Source organism: Microcebus murinus, chromosome 7 (genome assembly GCF_040939455.1).
Source record: "Microcebus murinus isolate Inina chromosome 7, M.murinus_Inina_mat1.0, whole genome shotgun sequence".
NCBI classification, from domain to species: Eukaryota; Metazoa; Chordata; class Mammalia; order Primates; family Cheirogaleidae; genus Microcebus; species Microcebus murinus.
The window spans coordinates 5,375,414-5,395,569 of record NC_134110.1 but is presented as its reverse complement, the minus strand read 5'-3'; the positions used below and the strand labels follow the sequence as shown (position 1 = coordinate 5,395,569).

General features: G+C 41.5%; 2 protein-coding genes across 2 annotated transcripts in view; one reads left to right on the top strand and one right to left on the bottom strand.

The window, feature by feature from the left end:
• Positions 1–8,504, bottom strand: PEX11A (peroxisomal biogenesis factor 11 alpha). The gene is made up of 3 exons (XM_012763336.3): positions 8,372–8,504; positions 5,717–5,832; positions 1–3,234 (listed from the first exon to the last, which is right to left on the bottom strand). The coding sequence occupies exons 1-3, from the start codon at positions 8,425–8,427 to the stop codon at positions 2,663–2,665; spliced, it is 744 nt and encodes a 247-aa protein (XP_012618790.2). The 5' UTR covers positions 8,428–8,504; the 3' UTR covers positions 1–2,662.
• An 85-nt stretch (positions 8,505–8,589) lies between these two features.
• Positions 8,590–20,156, top strand: part of WDR93 (WD repeat domain 93) — a 47,757-nt gene continuing 36,190 nt past the window's right edge. Inside the window, exons 1-4 of the mRNA XM_012763327.3 lie at positions 8,590–8,654; positions 16,498–16,842; positions 17,453–17,645; positions 20,073–20,137. Coding sequence (XP_012618781.3) covers positions 16,537–16,842; positions 17,453–17,645; positions 20,073–20,137 — 564 coding nt within the window. The 5' untranslated portion in view covers positions 8,590–8,654; positions 16,498–16,536. The remainder of the gene's footprint in view (positions 8,655–16,497; positions 16,843–17,452; positions 17,646–20,072; positions 20,138–20,156) is intronic.

The following is a 20,156-nucleotide window of genomic DNA, read 5'->3' as shown; positions in this document are numbered from 1 at the left end:
TCAATTTTGTCTAGAAGTTTATTGGACATAATTAATCTATTAATATTACAGTAGAGGATCTGGACAAAGTAAAAATAGTTATTTAAACTTTTTATTTGCCCTGATCTAGTAGCTTTCAGTTCCTTTAAAATTTCCAAATTATTCTTTCTCAAATCCCGTATCTTGATTGGTCACTTTAAATAGAGAGCCACAGATCTATTTTTGAGAATATCAATCACACTTCTGGGCAATTTAACTGAGTGCATATTTTTCTCATTTCCATTCAGATAAAATGACATGGCTTTGCTGCTAAAACTGACATTGGTCGCCTAACTGCTGGCATTTTTCCACCTCACCTCCCTCAAACTAAAGGATCTCTAACCACATGTAAGGACCCAACAACCAAGATGGGAAGTAGGAATATGGGTCAGCGTCATTGGCTCAATATTCTAATGTCCTCTTCATGGGCCCCTTACTGCTCTATCCCATCTCCCCCAACAATCCTATGAATAAGTCTAATTTATTATGGAAAATAATGACCCTACTACATTCAGAGTATTCATGGAATTTTTTAACCACATAATTTTTTTTTTTTTTTTTTTTTTTGAGACAGAGTCTCACTTTGCTGCCCAAGCTAGAGTGAGTGCCGTGGCATCAGCCTAGCTCACAGCAACCTCAAACTCCTGGGCTCAAAGCAATCCTCCTGCCTCAGCCTCCCAAGTAGCTGGGACTACAGGCATGCGCCACTATGCCCAGCTAATTTTTTCTATATATATTTGTTGGCCAATTATTTCTTTTCTATTTATAGTAGAGACAGGGTCTTGCTCTGGCTCAGGCTGGTTTTGAACTTCTGACCTTGAGCAGTCCGCCTGCCTCGGCCTCCCAGAGTGCTAGTATTACAGGCATGAGCCACTGCACCCGGCCTACATAAATTTTCTTTTTTTTTTGAGACAGTGTCTCGGTTTGTTGCCCAGGCTAGAGTGAGTGCTGTGGCGTCAGCCTAGCTCACAGCAACCTCAAACTCCTGGGCTCAAAACAATCCTTCTGCCTCAGCCTCCCGAGTAGTTGGGACTACAGGCATGTGCCACCATGCCCGGCTAATTTTCTCTCTTTCTCTCTCTCTATATATATATTTATATTAGTTGGCCAATTAATTTCTATTTATAGTAGAGACGGGGTCTCGCTCTTGCTCTTCGAACTCCTGACCTTGAGCAATCCACCCGCCTCGGCCTCCCAGAGTGCTAGGATTACAGGCGAGAGCCACCGCACCTGGCCATAAATTTTTTATTAACATAGAATCGCCCAAACTGCTATAAGGCTTTAAATAAAACAATCTAGCTGATAAATATAGATATGGTTTTAATTTTTGTAGAGTATAATCCCCTTATCAATGAGAGCTCCAAATTTGGGGAGGGTAAGAGGCAAAAAGCACAGAATTCTGGAAAGACTCAGACTTCTACTCAATCTTGAAGACAGTGAGATATTATGGAAAGAACACTGGATTGGAAGATATAGGATAAGGTTCTGGCCTCGGGAGTTTTTTTGGCTTGTTTTTGTGTGTGTCAGTTTCCTTACCTGTCACAGGTTACATACATTGTGACCCTCTACTTTTTTTTTTTGAGACAGAGTCTCACTCTATTTTCCGAGTTAGGGTGCCATGGTGTCAGCCTAGCTCACAGCAACCTCAAACTCCTGGGCTCAAGTGATCCTCCTGCCTCAGCCTCCCGGGTAGCTGGGACTATAGGCATTCGCCACCATGTCTGGCTATTATATATATATATTTTATATATATACATATATATTTTTTTAGTTGTCCAGCTAATTTCTATTTTTTTTCAGTAGAGATGGAGTCTCATTTTTGCTCAGGCTGGTCTCGAACTTCTGAGCACAAACAATCCACTTGCCTTGGCCTCCCAGAGTGCTAGGATTACAGATGTGAACCACCATGCCCAGCCTCTTTTTTTTTTTTTAATCTAATCTCCCTTCTGTGTGCTTCTGATTTTTATTCACTGCACTACCTAAAGACTTCTCCCCATAGACACAATTTATACCATGAAAGTGCCTGATGCCTTTCTGATTCTACTTCTGGACATAGCAAGGACATTAATTAGTACAGAGATGGTAAGGGCCAACAAGTTAAGAAGCTATTAGCCCAGCTCCTTTCCATCCTGCTACTGACGTCTATGGGGTGTGTGTATGTGGCGGGGGCAAAGGTATAACTGATAAGAGAAAAAAAGGGCCTCTACCAGACCTGAGAGTGCTATGCACCAGACCTACTGTAGTCATGTGAAGTCAATGATTCATACAACCCAAAAGTTACTGTTTATTAGTGTTCACTTATTAGTTTGATTGGTTCTTTTTCAATTTCTCCCCTTTCAATTTTTATTCATTTAGCAAACACTAAGCTCCTACTATGCCATAAGAGATGCTAAATAAATGTTAGGTGAAGGGAAAATATTCTGAAATTCTCAAGTCACTCCAGCACTCTAAAAAAACACATATAAATCTTCATGCTCCCCCCTTCTCCATTCTTGGCCCCACCTCTGCTCACATCACAGGTCGCTAAATGCTCACATGACCAAGAACTGAAGCACAGTCTGACATGGCCTGTGATTAATACAAATGTCTGATCCACTAAGAGGTCATCTTTTAAAGCAGGTACTAGTTCTCAATCTGAAACACCCTAGCGGGTCTTCAGCTTCATCTGAGGATATGCCACAGTGATCATGCCTGCTATAGAGGACACGAGACCTCCAAGTCCAATGATGCCAGGATTGGACTTATAGATCCCCAGCTGGTCCAAAGGATTCAGAATATCACAGAAGTTCTTCACCGTGTCCAGGAGCAAGGGAGGATGCTGCTTCAGAGCTTGGAATAAAAGAAGGAGAAAGGACTGGAGCCATTCCGTTTCCTCGTCAGCCACACTGTACTCAAGAGGATCCTGGGGTGATGATTTCTCCCTCTTTGCCCTGCTGTGTGCAACCCGTTCCATCTGCAGGGAGATTTCATACAGATCCCTGCCCAGGCTCAGCAGGAGAGAATAGTAGTAGTGGCGGGCAGCCCATGTTCGCCATTTCTCTTTGTTGATGCCAGAGGCGAGACCTACACTCCTCACCCAGAGGATGGTGTCACAGATGAAATAAATCACACGGTTCAGGTTGGCCAATGTCAGGCACAAGCGGGGTACCAGGTCAGTGGCATGAATGCTCTGCTCAGTCGCCTGCACAGCATGTACCACATTGCCTAGTCTGAACCCTGCAAGTAGAACCCACAATAGTTAACAGTTACTTCATTAGTACATAATGGGGAGGAAGAATCTCTGTGTCAGGGTGAGAAGCCAACACTGTTTTTTTTAAACAACTGATGGTCATTTGAGGCTCAGCCTTTGCTCAGGAAAGGAGAAGAACTTTACAATATGTTAAGGACACCTAAAATGATCCTAGAAGGCAAAAAAGACAGTGACTCTTTAAATTTACCTCCTGCATTCCAGTGAACACCTTAACACTGATTTACAGCATGCTCCAGGCAAGGTCAATCATGCGCGTAGATTGTCACGTTTGAGTATTACCAGATACACTTCTTGAGAAGGAAGGTACTATAATATGAATTCCAGATTTAACATTCTCTTGAAGAGTTTGATGCCTTACATTTGATTTACTTTCCTTGCCTTTAAAAAAAAACACCATTGTAATTTTGCCATTTCTCTGGTCCAAACCATTTTGGCTACCTACTCTCAAGAAAACAAAGTAGAGATGGTAGGATTTAGTGGAAAGAACAATCAATAATATTGTCACATGTAGCCCCTAGTTGAATTAAATCAACCATTGCAATGGCACATCCCTATGTAAGCATGTAAATTAATCAGGGATGCATCAATCAACAAGTACTTATTGAGTACCTACTGAGAAAGAGTTATCATCCTAAACATTATGGAGGATACAAAAGATATACTTTTCCTTAAAGGACCCTTCCTCAGACTCAGTAAGTGCTCAGAAGTAGCTACTCTCAGAAAATTTATAATCTCAAAAGAATGTTTGGTATTATTTTACCAGAAAACATAAAAAAGCACATGTAATAGCTGTTACGATACATGGATTCTAGGTTCCAATCCTGGCTCTTGCACTAAATGGCTGAATGACCTTGGATAAGCCCTTTCTGGACTTCAAAGACTAGGGACCTATAAAGGGCCGTTCAGCACCAACATTCTAAAGAATCTAAGAATTTCTAATCTTGGCCTTCACAGTCATCCAGAAAAGCTCACCCCACTCTTCCCATACCTCTGCTTGAAAACTTAAGTTTTCTCTCTGTCAAATTAATTCCCTAGTTTGACACTGATCCTCCAATACGATGGTTTGCTCATAATAGTTCTGAGCCTTTACTCTAGGAAATTGCCCTTCTAGAACTCTCTCCTTTTTTTTCCCCTCTAGCCATACCTTAAGTCCCATTTCCTCCAAAACACCTTTCATTTCCTCTACCCCAGCCAAAAAATTTGGTACTAAATTTTGTATTATTATTTACAATATCTTATTTCTCCCATAAGGCTCAGGTCTGTACCTATATGAAGTAGGTGCTCAAAAACAACTGATCAATATATAATGTTCTACATTCCATTCTAATGCCTCTGGTAACCTATTATAGCAACATCAGGTTTTCATCAAACAAAGAGAAGTCAGGCATGCAACTGCTAAGAGAAGTATAGGATTTTCTAGTATGATTATTAAAGTGAATTAAATGAACTCCAAACAATGACTTTACTTTTTGCCTTTCACATGAAACCACCCCACAAATAGTCTAATAAAATGTATCCAAACATATCCTCTAATAAGCTTCAAGAGAACAAGGGAAAAAGGCAAGTGGTCCAGGATATAGCTATTCTGTTTTTATAAAGAACAAAAGGACTTGGTCATGATGGAGACTCAGACTTGTGGGGGGAGGGGGGAAATGGGCATTTATTGAAACCTTAAAATCTGTACCCCCATAATATGCCGGAAAAAAAAAAAACCACAGGCCGGGCGCTGTGGCTCACGCCTGTAATCCTAGCTCTTGGGAGGCCGAGGCGGGCGGATTGCTCAAGGTCAGGAGTTCAAAACCAGCCTGAGCAAGAGCAAGACCCTGTCTCTACTAAAAATAGAAAGAAATTAATTGACCAACTAAAAAATATGTATACAAAAAATTAACTGGGCATGGTGGCGCATGCCTGTAGTCCCAGCTACTCGGGAGGCTGAGGCAGGAGGATCGCTTGAGCCCAGGAGTTTGAGGTTGCTGTGAGCTAGGCTGACGCCACGGCACTCACTCTAGCCTGGACAACAAAGTGAGACTCTGTCTCAAAAAAAAAAAAAAAAAAAAAAAACAACAACAACAACAAAATAAAAAAAAAAAAAAAAGAACAAAAGGACTAAAAGGAGCCTGAAACTCATGTCGGGGATTGCCAAAACATTTTGTGATTGTAAGAACTAAGGGTGAGCTAACACACTGAATGTCCTACTGGTTATGATTAAGCAGAAAGATACGGAGTTAGCACCAAATGTGAACACAGGAGGGTGTTTGTGAACTGTTTCAGCAGCACATTCAAACTTTTGGAGCTGTTGTGCCATGAGGTCAGCCTTACTGGTCAACTTCATCAATAAACTTGACTGACTAGAAATTAATGACTTAGAAAGCTTTTTGTGAATTACAGGGTCTGAGGCTGAAGATTCTAAACCAGGAGCCGCTGCCCCTCAAGAAACAGGGTACTTACATTTACGGCCAGTGCTCACACTGGACTCCAGTTTCTTGAGCTTCATTACCACCTTCTCTTTGCCAGCTTTAGGCTCTAACAAATATCTAAGCAACATGCATGTGTATTGAGTGGCTCTGAAATGGAAAAAAAAAATGAGGAGAATGATTTACAAACCAAATAAAACTTAATTCATGAAGTAAAGAGAAACATATTTTGCTAACGGCAAACTGTTCAAGACAATTTCTCATTCAGCAGCTCTTACAAGAGCAAAATTCTGCAATAGTCATTCCATAGGAGAGCCAAAGGGTAGAACGCATGATGAAAATGCAACACAAAGTAATGAAAGAGACCTGCAATAATACGGTGAACAGCCCCCCTAAAGGCCTTTTGCTGGCACAGAGAATGGAAGTAGTCAAAGTGGGAAACCAGAAAAATCTCCCTCTCATTAAGTCTGCAACCAGTGTAGAATGATTTTCAGATTTCTTTTTTTTTTTTTTTTTTTTTTTTGAGACAGAGTCTCAATTTCTTGCCCAGTCTAGAGTGAGTGCCGTGGCGTCAGCCTAGCTCACAGCAACCTCAAACTCCAGGGCTCAAGCAATCCTCCTGCCTCAGCCTCCCGAGTAGCTGGGACTACAGGCATGCGCCACCATGCCCGGCTAATTTTTTCTATATATATTAGTTGGCCAATTAATTTCTTTCTATTTATAGTAGAGACGGGGTCTTGCTCTTGCTCAGGTTGATTTCGAACTCCTGACCTTGAGCAATCCGCCCGCCTCAGCCTCCCAGAGTGCTAGGATTACAGGCGTGAGCCACCACGCCCGGCCTCAGATTTCTTAAATGAACTTTTCTACCATGTACTTAACCTACTACTTAAGTGATAGGACACAAACTCAAACCAAAACCAAATGAAAAGTCCACAGTTTAAATACCATTTAATTTTTTTATGAACTAAAAAGACCCAATACATACCAATACACAAATTAATACAGATATGTTTTTATATTTGTCTTTTAAAATTAGTATTTTATATAAAATACAGGCAGAATCCTGTTTAATGGTGCACATATATTCAATGAAGTGATTATTGTTATGACTCCAAATAACAATGACTTACTAATAAATACATGAGAAACTTTTAATCACACAAACACCCAAGTGCATTTGGCAGCCTACTTAATAAAGTGTGTGTCTGGTTCCTACTGTTCTATAACTGCATTTGAATCCCTTTATGCTATAAATATTATTCTCAATAAAAATGTGGCCCATTTTCCCAAATGGGAAACTTGTTGTTAGAGATTAAGTAAAAAGAGAAGACAAGGATCATAAATAATCTCTCTTTTTCAAATGTACTTCCTGGCTAGAGGGCTGGTCATGTCAATGAATTTCTATTTCTCAGATTTGGTCTTATAGGAGTCAGTACAAAAACAAGGCATTATTTTATGAATGACAGTTTGGTCACAGAGGTTATATAGATTATCAAGGAGGTTAGGAAATGAATGATAGAGATCTCAGATTGTGCTGAATAAATATATCCCAAATGATTATTTTATTAACCAACATCTTTGATAAACCCTGTAGTGTACATTCTGAGTACACTGGAATTACAGATTTCTATTTTAATGAAGTTTGTATATAATGCAACCCTTGTAGAAATCAAATTACTTAGAAAGGCAGTGTGGATTAGTAGTTAAGAGGTGTGAACTGGAGTCAACTGTGTGGATTTGAATCTCTTCACTCTACCACTTAGTACATATTAACCTCCTCCTTCTTCAGTTTCCCCATCTGTGAAATGGGGGGGATATTTAGAGTATACACCTCATAGGGTTGTGATGAGGGAATAAGTTACTAGTTGCAAAACATTGCGAACAATACCTGGCATAAAGTTGGCTTCCAAAAGTCTCATTATTGGAGCTATTCTTATTAGTCTGTATTAGACTTGTGCACCCAGAAGAGAATGTAGAGCCGTTAAAGAAAACTGCAACTGTAACTATTTTTTTATTATTAAGCCAGAATCAACCAAATCTTTAAAAGAAACATCATGAACTAACACTGTAGTAGTATTCGAGCCACAATCAGTTTGATATTTTCAGTAGCACAGCATGTACCTTAGAGGTGCAGTTAGTTATTTCTGCTTTTCCCCCCACTGTGTTTTGTTTTACAGTTTACAAAACTATTTCACACGCAGCATCTCAGTGAGATAGACTGGGCGATAGTGGAAGATAAAGAAAATAAATGCAACTTCTGTCTCTCTATAAGCATTGCAAGGCGTGTTCGAAGCCACAACCGAGTGAACTGCGCCTGGAGCCACGAATGCTAAGCCGAAGTTTCGGTCTAAAAGAAATTCCTCGGAAGAATGTTGAGTGGAGAGAAGCCAATCTTTCTCTGCAAGTAGAGCAAAGTCGGCAGAGGAGGATTTGTCCACTGGTGTTACAGGGAGCGGCCTCGCGGCGGATGGGATGCGGGCACCGGGGCTTCTGCACGCGGGGCTCAGGAAGGGTCGCATTTAGGTGGGGAGGAGCTCGGGAAGCGAGCTCCCGCCGCGACAGCGGGCAGCGTCCTTCCTCCTTCCACCTACTAGGCTGCCACCTCCTTCTTCTCGGGCTGACGGAGAACAGGGACCCGAGTACCCAGTCAGGGCGAGAAAGTGGCGGAGGCCGCCGGCACCTGACTCACCTGAAGAGCCGGTCCCGGCCCTGGGTCTGGTTGGTGAAGCGGGTGAAGGCGTCCATGGCGCCCAGCCCAAGGCCACGCGTCGCGCCGGGCTCAGTCGCGGGTCCTCTGGGACGCCGCCGGGTCCCTAGGGAAGGGTCGGTCCCTCCCCGCGTCGGCCTTGCGGGAGGGGCCGAGCCACTCCGCCCCCGCGGGGGCGGGCGCGCCTCCCGCAGAGCGGCCTCTCGGGCTTCCGGTCAGAGCCGGAAGTGGTGGTTACTAAGGCGACGCCAAGCCGCCAGGCCAGGTGAGCAACATTTCGGATTCCGCCCCCAGGTGCTGCTGCTTCCCTGTTGTGCCAGGACTCCCCGTTACCTGAGGCGCCTCCTCGAGGAGGGCCTGAGGGTCCGTGTCCCCAGCCTCAGGCGTTCCCGGGGCGGCTCGCGTCTCCCCGCGGATCCCGGTTCCCGGGAACCCCGGCTGGAATCCCGAATGGTCTCACCAGCCTGAGAACTCCTCCGAGCCTTTGCCTGGGGACCGCGGGACCTAATCGTATCCCGGCGCCGTGCCTCTGTTTCCCTTGAGCTACACCAGCTTCAGGTCTGGCGAAGGAAATGGTTAGGGCAGAGATGAGCCAACTCGTGGTGTATTCGTAGCATGAGGGCCGGGTAAGGGAGAGAATTTTCTGTTAGGAACATTGAACACTGTGTAGGAGCCAAGGCCCTTGGCCCCCTTACAATTCGCTGAAAAAAATCAGTGAAATGAGGCAGATTGATTAATAGGAGAAAACGCATACAGATCTATTTAATATGTGTACACGTATAGATCTATTTAATATGAAGACCCAAAGATACAGGGCAAATTGTCCATTTTTATGTTTAGGTTCAAAAAAGTACGGCCAGCTGTATAGAAATACAGCTAGACAAAAAGGGTATGAGCCGATGCAAATAGACTGAGTGGGGAAGCCCAGCAAGGCCTGTCTGTCCAGATTCTTCTTGGCCTTTCTGAGCTGCATTCCTTCCTTCTGATGTGGGGCAGGGCCCTCTTTGGAATGGGGTCCGTGACCTACAGTTAAACACTGTAGGTCAGATCATTTCTTTATGGCCAGTTTTTACACACATATTTTTAAGTTTTATGGCTGGCTTCTGAGAAAAGGGATTCTGGTTTTTATGCCCCACCTTGAGGAAGAGGGATACTAATTTCTATAGCTACCCTTGGGGAAGAATGGGACTGAGAGACAGGAGGGCAGGAGAAGGTCAGAGAAAAACTTTTGCTTGTGAGGCTGCTTCCGAGGGCTTCATTTTGGGGTACTGTTTCTGAGCCTCCACAACTGAAAGAAGATTGTTATCTAAGGAAATCCTAAAAGGGTCATCATGAACAAAGTAGAGGCAAAAATAGATTACTATGAAATTGCACCACTGAACATTTGTTCTGTGAGGCTTGAAGATATGGGGCTCCACCCATTCCGTAGCAGTAAATTGATAAAATGTACCCCCGAAAACCACAAGGTCAGGTCAACTGTTTTTATAATCTTTATTCCGTTGGTCAGGCCTGCCCGTAACATTTGCAGGCCTGGGGTACAAATGGAGACCCACATACCATATGTTTAAATATTTAAAAGTTATAAATCAAGTAACAAATTGTTAAGTACAATATGTTCTCTTCTGCATTGACAAATATACTTTCAGAATTCTTTGACTCCTTAGAAGACCTGGAAACACAGCTAAAATATGGTAGTGTAGGGGAGAATTGGCTCCCAGTCTTTTCCCATTCCTCTTCTTCCCTGGTTTCTGGCTCCCACTTACATTGCTGTGTGGATATGCCGAACCAAATCCAAATTTTGCCCATACCCTTGCAAACAGCCGTGCCTTGGCCACCTTTCAGGTCTAAGGTTGCTTACGTTAGCAGCTGAGTCTGCCCTTAGGAGAAAGCTCAGAAAGGCTCATGCAGGCCCTGGTATCATTTGGTCAATAAATTCCAAGGGTACCCTGAAAATGATCCAGACTCTAGAAGAGGGAACTAGGCTTTGGGTAAGTATATCCCCCTTGGCCCCACAGATTACTCAGACTTTGCAGAGGAAAGTGCCTGGAAGAAAGCCAGAAGTATTCTCTAAGTGCATGGCTTAAGACAGGGCAGTACTGCAAGCATAGAATTTATTGAGGGCTGACCATATGCCAACCACTGTGCTAAGCTCTAGGCCTAGGGTAATAGGTTAATAAGGAACACAGTTAATTGATGAGTACAACACAGTGGTATGTTAGATGATAGACACAAGCACAGGGTACTTCTGAACACAGATGTACATAATCTGTTATTTATGCCTGTAATTCTGCCTTTTCTACTATATCATGTAAATTGAATCATACAGTATGTAGCTTTTTCTATCTGATTTCTTTCACTTAGCATAATTCATTTGAGTTCCATTTATGTTGTGCACATTAGTAGTTTGTAAATTTTTATTGCTGTGTTGTATTTTTATTCCATAATGTGGATTATCCATTCAACCACTGAAGTACATCTGTGTTATCTCCAGTTTGGGGCAATTACAAATAAAGCTGCTCTGGTACAGGTTAGTTATAAATAAATAAATGCATAAATAAGTAAAGCTCCTATACATATTTAAGTACAGATTTCCATATGAAACATAAGTTTTTATTTTCCTTGTGTAATACATAGGAATGTGATTGCTGAATCATATGGTATGTTTAACTTAGTAAGAAACTGCCGAACTATTTTCCAAAGTGGCTGTACCCACTGACAATATGTAAAAGTTTATCTATTCACCCATTGATAGACTTTGGGGCTCCTACAAATAAAGCTGTAATGACTGTTCATGTACAAATCTTTCTATGAACGTGTGTTTTTGGTTCCCTTTTATCACTCATTGAAGTGGAATGGCTGGATATTATGGTAGTTGTATGTTTATCGCTTTAGGAAATCGCCAAACTGACTCTGAAATTAGACGTTATCAGAAGTTCACTGAACTTCTGATTCGCAAACTTACTTTCCAGGGTCTGGTGCGAAAAATTGCTCAGGACTTCACAACAGACCTGCACTTCCAGAGCACAGCTATTGGTGCTTTGTGGGAGGCAAGTGAGGGCCTATCTGGTTGGCCTTTTTGAAGACACCAACCTGTGTGCTATCCATGCCAAATGTGGAACAGTTATGCCAAAAGACATCCAGCTAGCATGCCGCATACGTGGAGAACATGCTTAAGAATCCACCATGATGGGAAGACATTTCATTCTCAAAAAAAAATAATAATAATAAGAAGAATTATCTTCTTCCTGTTATTGGTAGTTTTGAACATTAGATATTTTTTTTTCCATGAGGTCAAAAGGTACCTCAGTATTTGATTGAGAGTGGAAAAATAGGGGGCAGAAATCAGGTATTGGCAGTTTTTCCATTTTCATTTGTGTGTGAATTTTTAATATAAATGTGGCGATGTGAAGCATTAATGCAAGTCAAATGTTTCAGTGAACAAGTTTCAGCAGTTCAACTTTATAACAATTATAAATAAACCTGTTAAATTTTTCTGGACAATGCCAGCATTTGAATTTTTTAAAAACAAGTAAATTTCTTATTGATGGCAACTAAATGGTGTTTGTAGTATTTTTATCTTACAGTGGAGTCCATCTATTCACTATACTTTTCTAACTGGGTTGTCCTACATGCAAGTACGTGTTGTTAATGTCTGTCTTCTGTGCTGTTCCTGTAAGTTTGCTATTAAAATATATTAAACTACATATAAAAAAAATCGCCAAACTGTTTTTCAAACTTGTACTATTTTGGTTTTCCAACAGCAATGTGAGTATTCCAGTTCCTCCACATCATTGACAATACTTGGTGTGATCTGTCTTTTTAACTTTAGGCATTTCAGTACATGTGTAGTGGTATCTCATGATTTTAATTTGCATCTCACTAATGCATGATGATGCTAGACATCGTTTCATGTGTCTATTTGCCATCTGTATCTCTTCTTTAGTTAAGTATCTATACAAATCTTTTGCCTATTTTTACATATCAGATTATTTCTTATTACTGAGTTTTGAAAAGTGTATTGAATACTATGGACACAAATAATTTATCAGATAAATGACTTGCAAATATTTTCTTCCAGTCTGTGGATTACCTTTTATTCTCTTACCAGTGTCTCTTGAAGAACATAAGTTTATTTTTGAAAATGTTTAAATGACTAATTTTTTCTTTTTAAGTTGTACTTTAATGTCATATCTAGGAAATCTTTGTCTGAGGAAAGATTGCAAAGGTTTTCTCCTATGTTTTGTTCTGGAAGTTTTACCGTTTTTTTGTTTGTTTTTGAGACGGAGTCTTGCTCTGTCACCCAGGCTAGAGCACAGTAGTGTGATCATAGCTCCCTACAACCTCAAACTCCTGGGCTCAAGTGATCCTCCTGCCTCAGCTTCCTGAGTAGCTGTTCTAATAATTATGTACAGGCATGCACCACTGTACTCAGCCTATTTTTCTATTTTTAGTAGAAGCAGGGTCTTGCTCTTGCTGAGGCTGGTCTCGAACTTCTAACTCAAACGATCCTCCTGCCTCGGCCTCCCAGAATGCTAGGATTACAGGTATGAGGCACCATGTCCAGCCCCAGGAGTTTTATAGTTGTAAGTTTTACAATTAGGTCTGTGATCCACTTTGAGTTAATTTTTGCATATGGTGTGAGGTATGAATCAAAGTTAATTTTTTTCATATATGGATATCTAATTGCATGAGCATTATTTGTTAAAACAACTATCCTTTTTCCACTGAGTCATCTTTGCACCTTTGTCAGAAATAAGATCTCCATATATGTGTGCATCTAATTCTGGATTCTCTATTTGGTTTAGTTGACCTATTTGCTTTTAATTTTTTTCCTACTGTCCACAGTATTTGTTAAGTATTTATTAAGAGAACTATTCATTAGCCCACATATTTATGTTTCATACACAGCTCAAGAGCACAGTTCAGTGACATACTTCTATGTAATTCAACCCAAAGAAATTCTTTATATTCCAAAATCACTTTGTACTCTGAAAGATACCAGCCTTCTCATCTCAAAATCTTTCATGGATCATAATTTCTGTAGAAATCTGTGTATGTCTTCTTTCTTGGATCAGCAACAGCAAACTTAGAGAGAGCTGCAACCCTCACAATACATTAAATGCTCCAACAATGTGAAATCACAGATGCCTGGCCAGAACGCCATGCACCTGAGGTTTCGTCAAAGGACTGGAAACCGTGGTAGTTACTGTTCTTGATAGGTTTATGTAAACCTCAATACGTCCTTCCTAGCTGATGGAGAAATGAACTCTGTTAGTTTTGATGCCAATACCATACTGTGTTGATTAATGTATCTTTGTAATAAGTCTTGAAATTAGGTAGTGTTAGTTCTCCAATTCTGTCCCTCTTTTTCTAAGTTATTTTTGTTTCTACATGAATTGTAAAATTAGCTTCTTAATTTTTTTTGAAACAGGGTCTCACTCTGTTGCCCTGGCTAGAGTGCCATGGCATCAGCCTAGCTCACAGCAACCTCAAACTCCTGGGCTCAAGCAATCCTCCTGCCTCAGCCTCCCGAGTAGCTGGGACCACAGGCATGCGCCACCATGCCTGGCTAATTTTTTTCTATATATATTTTTTCTATATATTTTCTATATTTTTCTATATAATTTTTTTCCATCTATTCTTTTTCAAGAAATTGGCCAATTAATTTCTTTCTATTTTTAGTAGAGATGGAGTCTAGCTCTTGCTCAGGCTGGTTTTGAACTGACCTTGAGCGATCCGCCTGCCTCGGCCTCCCAGAGTGCTAGGATTAGAGGCATGAGCCACCGCACCCAGCCTAAAATGTTTTTAAAGAGATTTAAATAATAAGAAAAATCTTTCATATTTGCCTACATACATCCAATGCTTTTCATGCCTTTATATAGGTTCACATTTCTATCTCATATTATTTTCTTTTTATCTGAAAGCCTTTCTTTCACATTATTTATTGTAATACTGCTGGTCTGATGATCATGAATTGTTTCAGTTTTTGTATATCTAAAAAGGCTTTTTTTACCTTTGTTTTTTGAAAGATATGTTTTCTGGGTGTAGAATTCTGGAGTGACAAATTTTTTTCTTTCAGTATTTTAAAGATGTTGCTTTACTGTCTTCTCATCTGCATGGTTTCCTTCAAGAAATCTGCTATTATTCTTGACTTTGTTCCTCTGTACATGTCTTTTTTCCTTTGGCTGCTTTTCAACTTTTGTTTTTACCACTAGTTTTGAGCAGTTTGATTATGATATGCCTTGGTGTGGTTTGCTTCATATTTCTTTTGCTTGCAGCTTGTTTTTCTTTTTAAACCTATGGGTTTATAGTTTTTATCAGATTTAGAAAACTTTTGTCCATTATTTCTACAAATATTTTTTCTGTCTCCTCCCTCGTTTGGGGATTTCAATCACACTTATATCATGCCACTTCAAATTATCCCACACCACTCTCTTCATTTTCTTTTTAATCTTTTTTCTTTGTTTTATTTCTATTGCTATGTCTTCAAGTTCATTAATCTTTTTTTCTGCCCATCTAATTTGTTTTGCTCTGAAATCTGGTTCATATAATCTGGTATATTTTTCATCTCAGACATTGTAGTTTTCATCTCTAAAAGTTCAGTTTGGGTCTTTTAAATATCTTTCATGTCTTTACTTAACATGTTCACATTTCCTTTAGGTTTTTGAACATGCAGAAAAAGTTACAACTCTTTTATTTGCTAATTCTAATCTGTGTATTGATTCTGAGTTGGCTTCAATTAATTGATTTTTCTCTTTATTATGGCTTATATTTTATTGCCTCTCTCCATGCCAGGTAATTCTTTATTAGATCCCAGACATTGTGAATTTTACTTCATTGGATGCTGGGTATTTTGTGTGTGTGTGTGTGTGTGTGTGTGTATTCCTTTAAATATTCTTGAACTTTGTTCTGGGATGCAGTTAAATTACTTAAAAACAGTTCATTTGTCTACCTTCTAAGATTTGATGGGTAATACCAGAGCAGCATTTATTCTAGGGCTGATTTTTCCTGCTGCTGATTCTTCTGCATACTCCACCCAATGCTCGTGACTTAGGAGGTTTTCCAGTCTGGCTGGTGGAAATAGGCATCATTCCCGGCACTTTATGAGCTCAGATTACTGTTCCTACTGATTACTTAAAGTGGTTCTTTCCTAGTGTCAGCTCGTGACCTCACATTCTGCACTGGAAGCATCACACATGTCCTCCAGTGAGAAAAGATGATGGTGATGATGACAGCAGGGTTTTCATAAGACTTCATGGACCCAGGCACTATTACAGTGCAAGACTCTGCTATACATTAACAGTCTTAAAATGTATCCAATGTTCCACACTATATACTTTTAACTGTAACATTTGAAAGCCTTTCTATAATTTACACAATTTTAAGTTTTCTGAAGTACAGATTACTTTGTTTTCTTCTCGTAGATGTGAACTGTATACAGATACCCATAGAGTGGAACTTATAAGTATTTTTGTAAATTTTTATTTTGATTTTATGGGCCTTTTTAATTTTTTAGTCAATCAATTTTTTCTCACATCTCAAAAATTTCTGTAGGCCCTTGAAAAATCTTATAGGCCCTGGGCATTTTGCCTGCAGAAATCCTGGATGGCAGCAGTAGGAAAGGAGAGAAGAGAACAAATCAGACAGCAAAGATGGAGAGTGTCTGAACTGCATCTGGTCAGGCGTGAGGGAAAAGAAGGGAAGAGAGTCATGGCTCGCTGCCCTACTGGATTAGATCAGGGCTTATTGCCCATTTGCAAAGATGTAGAACAAAGAGAAGGCATAAGTTATAAGAGAGAGGGTGAATTCTTTTGAAATGGAAAGACAGCTGCCTTCCTATCAAGAGGTAACGAAATTTGAAGGATGCCACATTCCTCTTCTTCCATCATAGTATACATCATCTTGGGTTGGCCTGAAAGATACCTGCCTCTTCTGGTTTCCTTACTAATACCTCCTGGAATGTGGTAACAGTCCTCTGGTAATTAAGGAAAGTGCCAATCTCTGGAATAAAGAGTCCCCCTAGGCTCCTGCACGAGAGAAGGATTGTGTGCTATCTTCTTGTCGCTTCCCTTTTTTCTCAGACTTCCTTTGCTTACATCTCTTATCAGCTTCCTAGAGTTTCGTAGAAGTTCCTGGTGCCACCTTCTATGATGTCATCCCCCAGAAAAAGTCAGACTCAGAAGATGAAGCTGTCCCTTACTACACGAAAGGTATCCTTGGAGGTGCCGATCCCAACAGAGAAGGACTGGCCTACAGATAATGACGGGGATTACATTTTCCTGGATGTCAATCAGGGGCTGGACTCCCTGCCTCAGCCTTATCGAATGATTAACAAGCTGGTGAACCTTCTGTTTGACCGGTCCTGGGAAATTATTGAAGAGAGGGACGCATTGAGGGAAGCTGAGAGCAACCGGATCCAGCCCACCGTCTACCCCCCAACTGAGGAAATCCAGGTATGGAGTAGGCAGCTGACCAGAAGTCCCTGTCCCCTCAGTTGATTGTTAATAAATGAAAACTCCTCATCCAGGGAAGGAATTCCTGCCAGAAACCTGCATTCAATAAGACGGGTACATTTTTGAAAGATTGTAGGTATGCTGATGTCCATTACAGTAGATCTGGTAATTGCCTGGGGAAGTGGATTGTTCTGGTTAATTGAAGATTTACAGAAGGCCCTTTCTATTCAACTGTTGTTATTGAAAAATCTGCCTTCATCTATTAATCCACTTTCTTATTTGATGGTTGAGGATCTATCAGTGCCTCAGCTATGGTTCATTCTTCCCACAGCACGCCAGATCAATAAAGTACAGGGCCTGTGGGTCTGCTTGGCATTGTGAACATACGTTTATTCTAAACTTCTTTGTGTTTCTGGGTTCGTTCCCCTAAAAGTGGAATACTATGAGTTTCTTGATCCTTAGGCAAGAATTTCAGATGAGTACTATGTTTGGGGATGATATTATATCTAGGAAGGGCTGTGATGGTCTATGAAAAGTTAGCTCATGTTACTTGAAGAAAGACAGTGACAACTGAAAATTACTCCTCTTTTCTTTGTCTTTGTTTTCCCAGCTCAACAAAAAGCCAAATTGTATGGCTGTTTGCCAAGACTTTCTGTTTATTGGAGGAGCCAAAGGATTCTCAATTTATAACCTATACAATGCTAAACAAATATATGTTTGGGACAAACTTAAAGTTGATGTCACTTCCATCTGTGCCACGGATTTGGGGAGTGAAATGCTTCTTGCTCTTGTGGATGAAATGGGTATTTGTTCTTCATCTTCCTTTTTTGCCTAATTTACAGGTACCTGTAGACTGTTGTTCAGTTTAATCTCCTTTCCAGGTATGGGTGGGGCCAGGGGTGGAGAATCCTCCCTGGCCATGTAAGTGGCAACTAGTAGCTACAGAACACGTGTGGTGCGCCAAGCACTATTCTCACTTTTCACGTGTGTTAGCGCATTTAATCCTCACAGCAACCCTAGGAGGGAAGTGCAATTTGTTATTCCTGTTCAGAAGAAGGACTGAGGCATGAAGGTTAAATAACTTACTTGAGGTAACATGGAAAGTAAGTGGCACAGGGACAAACAGACAATATGGCTGCAGAAGCCACACACTTTTTCATGCTCAGCATCCTGATGCTCATAGAAACCAGAGCTTGCTTTTTCCCCTTAGCCCAAGGATGAACCAGGCCTTCATGGGGAGCATGGTCTAAAAAACTGTAGACAGTGGCCTAGGTAGGTGCACTGTTGCTTTCTGTTGCCGCCAAAAGCCTGTCCTTCTGTTTGGGTGACCCAGACTGCTGCCTCTGGATATGGGGAGCTTCCCTACTTTGCGGGGGATGAGAAGGCAAGTGTCAGCACTGGCCAGGAGGTGGCTGTGTGGTGTTGGGGCGAGGAGAGCAGAAATCAGAGAGGTGGCTGTGTGGTGTTGGGGCGAGGAGAGCAGAAATCAGAGAGGTGGCTGTGTGGTGTTGGGGCTAGGAGAGCAGAAATCAGAGAGGTGGCTGTGTGGTGTTGGGGCGAGGAGAGCAGAAATCAGAGAGGTGGCTGTGTGGTGTTGGGGCGAGGAGAGCAGAAATCAGAGAGGTGGCTGTGTGGTGTTGGGGCGAGGAGAGCAGAAATCAGAGAGGTGGCTGTGTGGTGTTGGGGCGAGGAGAGCAGAAATCAGAGAGGTGGCTGTGTGGTGTTGGGGTGAGGAGAGCAGAAATCAGAGAGGTGGCTGTGTGGTGTTGGGGCGAGGAGAGCAGAAAGTGCCTGCTCGCCTTGAGACCACCTATGTGAGCTTGCGTCTCTCCAAGCAAGCAACGCAGGCACACTGGAGAGCCTTCTGCAGCAGGTTGACCTGGCCAGACTGGCATTGTAGGAAGGGCAGCCTGGCAGGAGTTTGGAAAAGTAAAAATGAGAGGCAGAGAGAACAGGAAGGACTATTGTACTCATTGAGAAGAGAAATGATGAAGGTCTGAATCAAGGCAGAGGCTGTTCAAATGAAAAGAAAAACTTTACTGTGGTTATATAAGATGTTAACATTAGGGGAAGCGAGAGGAGGGATATATGGGAACTCTGTGCTATTTTTGCAACTTTTTTGTAAGTCTAAAATTAGTTAAAAATAAAAGCTTAACAAATGAAAAGGAAAATACTTAGTGAGTGATAGAATATGTGCATGGATGAGGGAGAAGGGAGGCATGCTGGGAACAGTGAAGAAGAATGACTCTGCCTTTCTGGTGGATGATCATGCCATTCTTTGACAACAATTATAGGAGAGTAAGTTTTCAAGGGTCTGTGAGTTGAAGAATTCCATTTTAACATGCGCAGATTTGAGGCCCCTGGAGGATATCTGTGTGGAAATGTTGATGTGCAGAACTAGCTTGGTTTAAGATAGGGTCATACATATTATCAGGCTGCATCACACTAGTTGGTCATGTCTGTGTAACCCTCAATTTGATGAATTCCAAGGCAGACTGCCTTGGTGTCGCTAGCACATATATTGGTGTATCGAGCAGATACCCCATGAATCTTTATTGAGTTGAGTTAGACTCTCACCCGCAGTGGGCCAGATGTCTTTACGATGCCTGTACTGTGGCCTGGAGGCAGGTGATGAGTGTCAGGGAGGCACCTAAAGAAAGGTAAGAAGTCATGGTAGGTGACGATCATATACTGGAGCCCTTACATTAAATGGGAATTAGATTGACAGAATCACTTATTAATTCAACACAATTAAAGAGCATAAAACATAAAGAGCTTGTTGGGCTTGAGAGGTGAGGCACACGGATGGGTGAGATACGACGGTCCTTTTCCTCACACAATCCATGCACTTGCAAGAGGGACGCAGCACACTCGGAGGAAGCGGTTGGTAACAGTGTGAAGCAATAAGGGACGATGCACTAAAGCAGGTGGATGGGAATCCAGAAGTGGATTGCTGTGATGGACACGCTTACAGGAACTTCTAGCAGATGCAGGTAGGGCCAGGGTAGGTGGAGAGAACCCAGGAAGGAAAATGACCTGAGGATGTCCAGTGAGGGGTGGAGGGGTGGAGGGCGTCAAGGAGACCGAGAGCAGCGTGGGCAGTGGAGGGCCAGGGAGGGGCCTCAGATGCATGAGTTTATGCTGCTGAGTTCAGAAAGTCAAATGTAAAATTCTAATTCTCCTTTAGCTCACTTGTCTGTCTTACATTCTTACTTATTGTTCTGTTCCAGGTATCATTAGACTACTTTATTTCTATAAGGATGGTATTTTCCTAAGCAAAGCCATCAATGAAGTGGTGAGTTCCTGTTTTCACC